Here is a 10,898-nt window from a genome sequence, read left to right on the forward strand (position 1 = left end):
CTCATGGTTGCAGTGTAACTATGCAGGGGATCTTCTCCATGCCTCTCCAGGTCTGCACAGGCCTAAAATGATAGCCTCAAGGGTGTCCCAGTCTGCTGACTTCCCTTTGAATTTGGCCAGTGGGAATGACAATAGTGGCGGCCAGAGAGTGGAACAAGCAGAGATCAGGCTGCCTGTCCTCAGCTCCCAGCCTAGCATGTCACTGTGGACTGTGCACTTCCCTGCTTAGGGCTGCGGGTCCTATCCAGCAGCTTCTTGACACCACTCAGCCTCTATCTTAAGTTCTAGTTTCCGATAGCCACTCTTACCCTTTCCCCTTCAGGCCTAGGCATGGTAAAAGCTTCTCCTGGGTGCTAGCCCCAGAGCAGCGCTCTCTTACTGCTTTTCCTAAGCCCCGTCTGTACCTTTGTGAAAGGTCTCTAATAAACTCTCCTCAGTTCATTCCATTTGAGTGCCACCTGATTCCTGATTAGTAGGACCCTCATTGATACAATAATATATGTAATTACCCTAGAGAAAATAAAGCAAAGTGCATTTGGACTAAACAAAGCAAAAGGAAAAAAGTAATTTAATGCGTTTAAACAGAAGTTTAGCCCTATGTTACTTCTATGCTTCCATTACCTAGAACATCCTAATGCTTTCCAATTTTTTTGTAAAAAAATTTTGGGCAACTTACTAACTTATATAATCTCAGCACATAGTCCAGGATAGTGTCCTTAGGCATGGAGTAGAGAGAACAGTGGTTATCTCAAGAGACAAATCGTTTTCGCCACATCAAATTGAAAGATAGATATGCTCCTCTTAGGTTCACCTTGTACGGTATCACAAAATACCTTCTCACTTTGTTCATGATTGGGTTTGATGTTAGCCCCAAGCTTCACTTGCCATTTCAGCTTATGGGATTCAGAGTGTGTGTGGTATACAGCAAAGAAAAGGTGGCAGGAACTCACTGTGAGTTTAAGGATCTGAGAAGCCCAGTTTAGGAAAACAAAACAAAACAGCGAGAGAGAGTCCCCACCCAAAAAACTAAGATGACTCCACAACTTTGTTTCAATAACGAAGTCCTATTTTCAGAAAACTGGAAAGACAAATCTGAGAACTATATGGCATTTGTCACTCAGATTATCCCAATCCCATTGCAAAGAAAAGGGAGACAAAATACTTTTTACTCAAAATTGCTGTGAGGCATTCCAAACACAAGGGAGAATGACACTGATGATAATGTAAGCATGAACAGCACAAGGGATGGAAAATGATTGTTTCATCTGAGCAGAGTAATTCAGACCCTGTAGTAAATTATCGCCGTGAGTCCCCCCCCCCAACCTACCCACCCATTCACCCACCTAGAAGTTGGCTCTAGCACTTATGGCAGTCGCTTGAGGGTGCCAGGGCTTTGCTTGTCCCAAATGACACATCACCAAGGCTCCAAGAGCTCACAGGCCCTTGACAGTGGGCACAGTATCACTGGAGTGGCACTGGAGGCTCTAATAGTAGCCAAAGGCTTTAGCTGCCCAGGGAGGGAGTCACAGCATCTTCACCTGCAAGCTGCAGGTGAAGCTGATCGCTTTGCTTTTAGAGTAGCAGGAAGGAGCAGCCTTGCCAGAGGGCACCAGCAATGGGGTGAGCTACCCTCCAATGGCTAAGAGGACTTCAGGAACCACTGTTTAAAGGTGCAGTCTCTCTAATATTGACTCTATTCCTTTTTATCCTGAACAAAAATGAACTTACTGTATTAGGTGATCTCTTAAGATCGCAGAAAAAAAAAAGAGTATTAAATAAGTTCTTAATAGAGGGAGATCAAAGCAGTGGCAAGTCCTAAGAGTCTGGGGACAGCACAGGAACAGTAGGGGCTCACGATGAAAACATGCCATCTTTTCCCGACTCCACCAAGGACCAGCTTGGATGTCAACAGCGCACATGAAACACAAATACTAGAGTCTTAACGTCCTATTCCACTAACTTAAAAAAGAACACTGAAGATGTAAAAGCATAAGACTTCAAACACCTTATCTTGGATCTAATTTCTGTCTCTGAACCCCCTTACAGTATGGCAAATTTTGTATGTTTTCCTAAGGGCAGAAAAACTAATAGAAATACCTACAAAATGTTTGATTGATTATAAACCAAATGCTTATAGAAATCCAGTTTCTAAATTATAGAAGAAAACCACAGGGAAAATATTACTTCCTCACAATTAGTAATACATGATGAAATGACCATATGCCAGTATCCCCTAATAGGGTAAAATTTAAGTTTCTTGCAGGCATGGGGTATCTTATTCTTCTTTGGAACTCTTCCCCAACCCCTGCTACCTGGAAGAGTATATCAGCAGATTAGTTTAGAAGACTCTCAAGGAGCTGGACACTACCCCCTGGAACAGAGCAGGTCTACCACAGGACTGCCAGCCAAGAAAACTGGCCGGGGAGCCAGACGCCTTGTCCACACATGGCTTCCACTCTGTCTCAGTGTGTAACGGAGCTGGCAGAGCCCACCCAACTAATATTAGTGCCTTCCTTCCTCCCATTTTCTCTCATCTCATCTAAGACTTTAGGTAGCTCTGAGAACACATTTCATTATCTTTAAAAAGATTGGGAAAGTCTTGCCAAGGTAAACTATGATGCCCCTTTGAGCCACTGAAAATGCAAGAGGACAGAAAGCAAAGACTAAGGAGTATCAGTGGAGGAAAAAAAAAATCCTGAAATACTACTCAAGGTGGATTCCAAAACCATTTATGACATTTATGTCCTCTTTCCTCAGCAGATGCCCATTATTACAAAGAAGACTGCCATGACACACTAGTCAAAATCACCAATATCAACTAAAAAGAAAAACTCACAGGCCTAGGCATGGTGGATTACATCTGTAATCCCAGCACTTTCAGAGACGGAGGCAGGCGAATCACTTAAAGCCAGGAGTTCGGGACCAGCCTGGCCAACACAGTGAAACCCTGTATCTACTAAAAATAGAAAAAAATTAGTTGGGCATGGTGGCACACACCTGTAATCCCAGCCACTCCGGAGGCTGAGGCATGAGAATCGCTTGAAGCCAGTAGATGGAGGCTGCAGTGAACTGAAATTGCACACTGCACTCCAGCCTGGGCAACACAGTGAGACTCATCTCAAAAAAAAAAAAAAAAAAAAAAAACACTCACGGGATTCTGGTTTTCTATTAAAGCAAACTTCGGTACTTTTAATCAATCACACTATCCTAAGTCATGAGAAAAATAACTCAGTGTGTGCTTCAATATTGCAATTACAAGCATTCCAATTTTGGAAAATCAAATGTAGGCAAGAAGACTTAAATCACTATAAATTTTCATTGTGGATATGAGTTTTCATCCTATAAGTCAAACACTACAGAAAGAAAATGTTATCAGGTAACCAATGCCCTGCAAAGTCATAAGCAGCAACTGTGTAAATGAAAGCTAGAAATGATCTCGAGATTCATATGCCAATGTGCTCTCAACCACCGGAATAATTTGATATTATGGAAAAACCTACTGAACCAACCAAACTTTGATCCATTCATGTTTATCAATGATCAGGAATGGTAAAAAAATGTTTTTCTATAACCAGATAGACAGACCTTAATACACACACATACCTAAGAAAACAAATGTAAGCCATGTATAGGTAATCTCCAAACATCAGGAAGAAGGCAAAGAGATTTCAGGGATATACACACACATATGCAATTGTTAATATATACCCATCTTTTAATGCTTCGATGTCATTTAAAATTTCATGGGAAACTTTCACTTAAATAGTAACCATATCTAGATTCTCATTTCATTTAAATAAATTCAAGTAAAGTTCCTGGGCAAGTTTCCAGAGAGTTAGGTTGCTTTAAAGTTGGCCATGCATTAAATAAAGCTTTGTCTCACAAAAGTGAACGAGTAACTGATATGGTATCTGTACATTCACTCTGCACAAGGTTCCTTTATCTCAAAAGCATTACTCAAAGACAAACAACAAATCAGATTACAGCTCTGGAGAACCATACTCTGCCTCTTCCAGCAACACTGCCAGCTCACAAAATTATATGAAGACCAACCACTGGCTTCCTGAGGGATCGGCTATCTACCTTCTCCATCAGGTCCCCCAAGGTTCTCCTACCTCACACACATGCCCCTTTTCATTCACTTCACTGCCTTTATCCTTCATCTTTCAGAGGCTCGTTAACAATAAGTATACAAAGGTTCATTTTAACAGCAAAACCAAAAAGAGAGCCTTCAGCATTAGATTTTATAATGAAACAAAATCCCAAATTCTGAGAGTCAACTAAGCTAGAACTAAAAGCCATTGCAGGAAGAGATTCATTTCTGGGTCCCTAGCTTCTTTTCACATTACCTGCTTCAGTGTACCTCAGTCCCACTTTTTCTTCGGTGTCTTTTGTCTTTGGGGGTGGCCAGACGGCTTGAAGTCGGCCAGGAGTTCTGTCGTCCTGCTCAGTGGGGCTGTGGTCAGGCTGTTGAAAGGGCAAGCAAATAATAAGTGAAATGTGGTCAGAGCCAATTAATTCCTGAAAAATGACATGCTAACCCTAATTATGAAGTTAATTTTAATGGCTAGTGCACATTGCTCTCATTCACTATAATTTGAGATATCTTACTATAGTGTAATCCTTTTCCAGAGGTGTAACGTGATCAGTTGAGGTAAAAATTTAAAAAACAACAACAAAATCTTGAGGATAACTATGTATTACACAACCCTTAAAAGGTTATTTTTATTATATAATTGTTTGAAAAAGCACAAATATACTTTGGACTGAAGAAACAGACACAGATGTCCTACACTGAAGTACATTTATAGGAATGTTTACACATGTATCCCAAACTCCGGGATTATTTAATATAAAGACTAATTTCATGAACATCAGCAGCAGACCAAGATACATTTCTCCTTTTCCCATACACGGACGAATGAGATTACTTTCACAGCCAAGTCATTTTTACATGGGTTGATTTTTATAATTAGGAGAATGTTATATTGTGTTTAGTTTTTAATTGCAATCTGAGAAAATTTTGCCAAAGACTTTCACTTTTAACATTTTAACTGAGCATTTTAAACATATAGGAGGGGATGATAATCATACACTGAATTGATATTAAGCAAGAAATTCTATTTATTGTTCTTACGATCATTTGAGATCTACTGGACAGGTACTTACTCATCTTTATAAATTACCTGAGTTAGTTTTGAGTAATAACAGTTTCCATTAATTAGATGCTTCTCATGCACTGCCTTCATTTAATTCTTTTAACAACCATATAACTATTTTATTTTTCTAATTTTGCACATGAGGAGATTGAGGCTTGGAGATTATCAAGATTACCCAGCCAGTAAATGGCAGAATTATAATTAAAACTCAGGTCTCATTCTAAATCCAGTGCTCAATCTGGAAGCGTTGCAACCAATGTCGAATACTCTAATCACATCACAAACACTTTTTGCCAAATGGCAGACTTTCAAAGGAATAATATAGTTTCTGTAGAGGTATAATTAAGTGGTGAGGAAACCCTATAAACCTGGGCTATACTTCCACATTGCAACACTTCCTCATGCTACTTGGTTTTATTTACCATCAACATTTAAACTCTCGGTGACAGTTACCCTTTCCTACCTGCATAGCTTTATGTACATCCCTCTTGTAATATTCAAGATAAAAATCAGGATGCATGAAAGCACTTCTGTCTAACTCTGTACTCCTTAGAGGACAATATAATTTGACTATAATCCTTTTTCACCTAAAGAATCACCAACAGGCAACTAGGATTCACTTTGGGAGGAAACCTGGAAAGAAATACAGCAGCACCATATTATATAATAAAACGCAAACCCCAATTCTACATACACTTTTGGGATCAGAGGGGCCATCCGCTGGCTTTGACTTGGACCGTTCAAACACAGCTCTTAGTGACTCCTTCTCATGTCTCATCTTGCGCTTGACAGCTTCCAGCTCAGAGGTGTCAGCTGTGGTCCCCTTTCTAGGGGGCCAGATGAATAAGGCTTTAAAAGCCTCCAGGGCCGTCTCTGGCGGCTTTGGCTTGACCTCACCACCCTGGGTTTGGACTTCTCCAGGGCCACTCTGGCTCTCTTGGTCAGAACTGCCGCCCATCTCTTCTCTCCTGGGTGACTCAGGGTCTGCTCCCTTCAGTTCAGTTTTGGGCATGTCAATGTTGAGCAGCAGAGAGAGCTGCTCCAGGAGAGTGGGAGTGGCCTTCGGATCAGTTGCTTTATCCTCACTCTTCACTGTCTGCGGCCCTGCCTGCACTAAGGACTTCTGTACAGGCTGGGTCAATTTGAGCAAAGCCAAGTCCCCATCCTTTGGTTTAATTTCAGTGATGGTCTCTCCTCTCTCAGCGTTAGCCCCCTTCTTCAGCACACGAAGCCCATTGAAAAAAGCTGGAAGCTGGAATGACTTCTCTCCAGAAATTTCTTTTTTAGAAGAGGCACTCTCAGTGACACCAACACTCAAATTCTGGTTTGTTACTGCAGGTAGGACTTGGGACCCTTCTTCTCCCTCCTGGCCCTGGCTGGGGTGATGCTCTGTTGGAAGACCAACACTGCCAGGTTCTAGTCTGCTGCTTGTCTCAAGTGGAATCCTTTGAGGATCTTCTGCACAGAGTTCTGCACCATTCATTTCCTCAGTGACAGTATTTTCCCTGAAATCTCCTGGGTTTTCTTTGGACTCCTGAGATGGCTCAGTTAAAACAACACTAGGGGACTTGGAGCCATTGGTGCTGCTTCCCTCCTCTGGCTCCTGGCCACCATCATCAGAGTCGGAATCACTGGTGGTGTGCACGAGGGTCCCATGAACACAAATGACATCACCTTTTGTCTCTTCCAAAGTAGAGAGTGGAAGCAGCTCTTGAGCAAGGAGAGATGTCCCTGCTTCTCCTTTTCTCTGACTTCCCTCTGATTCTGTCTCTACCCTTGCAATTTTCTCACCATTTCCGAGGTCCAGTGAAACCCGAGACTCTGCTTCCTGTGGATCCAAGCCACTGCTGGGATCATCCCGCTGAGATGTGGGCTCTGCGTCTAAACTGCGGAATGCTTTCAGCACAGCATCTTCCTCTTCTGGACTCACAGATTCTAGTTTATTTGTAAATCCAAACAGGGATTTCATAGAGAACTTACTCAGGATCGACTGAGCCATTTCAAGTCCAGCTTCTGGTTTTGCTGGTTCTGAGACATCACTGCCATCCAGAGAATTATCAACGTTCTCCATGTCTCAGTAATGCCCTTGGTAGAAGTTCTGACTTGTGCTACCTTCTCCTGCTTTCTCAGTTTATCCACTCCATCTGCTCTTAATTTGCAGGACCAAGAGCAACAGGACCTGGGAGTCGGGCAGTCAGCCGAACAGCAAACACACTTGGTCTCTTTCAGGTCACTGTGCAGTCCCTCTGGTTTGTGCAATGATGGTGCACCCAGGCAACTGTGAAAAGTGCGTGGAGTCTGTGCCCAGAAGCAGCCAAGGCCGCGTACCTTACTACACACGGACCACGGAGGCTGCTCTTCTGAAACTTCCGTATTTATTCCCGGGGACAAAAGCCTTTTTGTCATAGGGAAAGTCAGACTGCCCTGTAATCCCAGCCCAGGACTTTATGAGGAGCTCCGCCCCAGGCCGGCGGTTCTCCTGCTGGCATTCAACTTCCTCATTGGTGAGCAAGTGAAGCCTTCTGAAAGTGCTGAGCCGGCAAGCTGATTCTGACGGCGCTTAACCACTGCCCCGAGGAGCCTAAGGGAATCAGAAGTGAATCAGCAGAAAATGACTGAAATACTTCTGACACAGGCCTTCTTTTTCATCTGGATTATGATCAGAGAGTCCTGTGCTGCCCAGGCCAAAAAACTAGCAGTACACCCAGATCAGCAGCCACTTACAATGCCACAATCAAGTTGGGAAACAAACTAGAGAAACCAATAGATCATCTTGAAAGTACCCAGAACTCTCAAAGCAGTTCATTTACAGCCCTTGAAGCATTTTTTTTTTAAGTGCTTTCTTCCGCTTCCCTGCAGGTTTCATCTGGAATGCAAGTTTTCGCTGCTAAAGCCAGAGAGGGAAAACCTACAGGACTGGTTTCAGGTGACTGCTGTTTTAGCTCTGCCCTGGCTGTCTCAGTGCTCTACAAACAGGTACTAGGCAAGCACGCCCACCACGCCCAGTGTCCACCAGCAACAGGGTGGCAGAGTAAACAGCCCAGGCTAAGTAGGAATGATCACCTTCTACACTCCCTGTGCCAACCACAGGCTTCTTTCCGCTCAGCAGCTGTGACTTTCTGGCTTCCTTAGAAATCCTGGCATTAGCAGGACACCCCTCTCCCCTTCAGTGTCCCAGCCAATTAAATGAAACCTGGCTTGGCACAGTTTAACAAACAATCTGCCCTGTTAGACAAAACAATTCAAAGATCCCCAAGGATCCGCATTCCCCTTCAGGGCAAAATATTTGAAAAGTCTCTATCAGTCAGATCTCTATCACAGACCCAATTTGCCTAAACAAAAACAGGACAGACAAAACAACCTCCAAGCATTAGCCCAGTGTAGTTTCTACCACTCTGTTTATAGCTGGGAAGCTGGCAACAAGGACAGGGGCGAAAATTGCAGCCCTGTTTGCTAGCTGCATAGCTGCCTCTTGGGACAGCTGTCTATCTACCTGAAGGTCTCACTGTTTTTCAAATCCAGTCCCATTCAGCAGGCATGCAGTGAGTGCCTGGGATGGGCAGGGCACTCTTCTGGATGAAGAGGTGAGTCAAACTGGCTTAACAGTAATTGCCAGCTCTCTTTGAGAAAAGCTTCAAGAAGATGCGGTCAAGTGTTAAACATAAACAGCAATTTATTCTGCAAAACGGAAATAGTAACCCTAAGGAAAATGCAAGAGGGGGTGGCTGCGTGTCACACATTGATAACTTGAGCCATGTTCCTCAGTACTAAAAACAATGTTTGTAAGTATTAATACTGAGACATTCTGATTGCAAAAATGCATTTCTAGCATGTGTTCAAAAGGAACCCTCACACAAATAAAAAAGGTACCTACCATTACATCCCACCAACCATTAAGGGAAAGTTAGATACCTTCTAAACCTTGATTTGATCTTGTGTTTTAAATGGGTACTTCTCTGTTTGCTCCTGATCACAGTATTTCAGGGGATTATTAACTGATGCACACTTAATCAAAAAGCCATCAGAACACTGAAGAAAAATTCAATGGTGTCTATGAAGTCTCAGAACAAGCTTCCTGTCTAGAGGAAATATCCATTGATTGAAATCAGACATCTGTTTCTTCAAGATTGTAGAAAGAAGAAATCATCACCAAAGATCATAAGATCAGTCTTCTTACGAGCAATGCAGATCATCCAATTGTAGTATGGCAGGGGACAGTAGGAGATGGCACATATTTGGTCTTGTTCTGTTTTTTGAACTGAAAAGACTCAATTTTCTCTGACATAACTAACATGGATTTCTGGAATAAGCTTCCAGACCCCTTTATAGATTTGGGCAAAATAGAATAGAAGCTGGAAGTGGCTATTGGCCCTTCTACACCATGGCATGGAGCAGAATTATATAGTTTCAGTACCCCCTCAATACTCATAGATGCCAACACAATTTCATGGAAAATGGGTCAAGTCTTTGGTCCCAGGAGATTATTTTATTTCATCCCCTTGGCTCTAGGTAAGTAAGGTATTATTAGGCTCATTTTAAAAGGTAAGCAACCATGGCTGAGAGAAGGTAACTTGCCAAACTTAACACAGCTAGTAAGTGGGGAATAACATCATCTAATATTCAAGTGTTGACTACATGCCAAGCACAGTTTTAGGTGCTCCACATACATTAACTCATTTAATACAGATAACAACCATATTATGAGTTGTTATTATTCTCTTTTTCCTGCTAGAAAACTGAGGCACAGAAAGATTAAATGGCTTGCCAGTCCATAGAAACAGTGAATGGTGGAACTGTAATTGGAATCCATGCAGCTGGGCTCCAGCATCCACACTCTCAACCACTCTTCTAAAGCCGAGAGCTCTACTTCCTTCCCTAATAGAAGAGCGCACACAGCTGAGTCTTGATGTGCAAAGTTTCAGCCCAGTTCATTGGCGGTCTTTAACTGGGATGTGAAGTATGCTGTATCCTCTTAAATGATACAGAAGACAAGCTTCATACACACACACACAAACACACACCCCACCAAACTTATACAGAGGATCACTATTCTTTTCTCCTGTGTAACTTGGGGAAAAATCTACAAGTATTTCTTAGGAAAAAAAGAGAGGGAGGAATCAAGCAAAAATTCCAGTAAACCTAGCTGGCCTATCTACCTACCACAGAAGAGACGCAGAATCCACTGGGCTCAAGCATGTCAAGGTTTTCCAGTTTTCCTACCAGTCTCCTTTATTTATGAAGCATGACGTCTATTAAAAAGACATAGTCATCCAATCTAATTAATGAGCACCAACAATGAATGTGGCTGTGAGGACATAAAAATGACGATAACCCTGCCTTCTACCTTCATGAAATGTGTAGTTTAGTTGGGGATATCCATTTAGAAAGAGGAGATCCTTTGTTTATAGACTGTATCCCCCAAGGACTTTATCCCCCATGCTCAGTCTAAAAGTAATAGCTGGACCTAAATAAATTTTGAATGAAAGCCAGGAGTGACCATCTAAATATGAACATGAGTAAGAGGAGCATGGTAATTCACAGAGATCTTTCAAACACTGGCTCTTTCAAGCCACTGGTTCTCAAGACCATAAGAAATGTTACCATTGCCGGTCACTCAGGGAATGATAATGTTTCAGATCATAATATGCAAATAAGCAACCTATAAATTCAATCTAAATTTATCTTGACAAATGAATCTCTTTAAAGCTTTAACATTTTCAGAGAGGAAAATAATCACTT

The 10,898-nt window shown here is 42.3% G+C and overlaps 1 protein-coding gene across 2 annotated transcripts in view; it reads right to left on the reverse strand.

The window, feature by feature from the left end:
• FMN1 (formin 1) overlaps positions 1-10,898 on the reverse strand; it is a 421,043-nt gene that overhangs the window by 283,713 nt on the left and 126,432 nt on the right. The window contains exons 1-2 of one of the 2 annotated variants that reach the window (XM_017539537.2): positions 5,854-7,646; positions 4,350-4,467 (exon numbers count right to left, since the gene is read on the reverse strand). In XM_017539537.2, coding sequence (XP_017395026.1) covers positions 4,350-4,467; positions 5,854-7,230 — 1,495 coding nt within the window. In that variant the 5' untranslated portion in view covers positions 7,231-7,646. Of the gene's footprint in view, positions 1-4,349; positions 4,468-5,853; positions 7,647-10,898 lie in introns of those variants that run through there. The other variant, XM_017539536.2, reaches the window with a different exon arrangement.

The sequence above is a fragment of the Cebus imitator genome, unplaced genomic scaffold (genome assembly GCF_001604975.1).
Source record: "Cebus imitator isolate Cc_AM_T3 unplaced genomic scaffold, Cebus_imitator-1.0 Scaffold119, whole genome shotgun sequence".
Classification (NCBI taxonomy): domain Eukaryota; kingdom Metazoa; phylum Chordata; class Mammalia; order Primates; family Cebidae; genus Cebus; species Cebus imitator.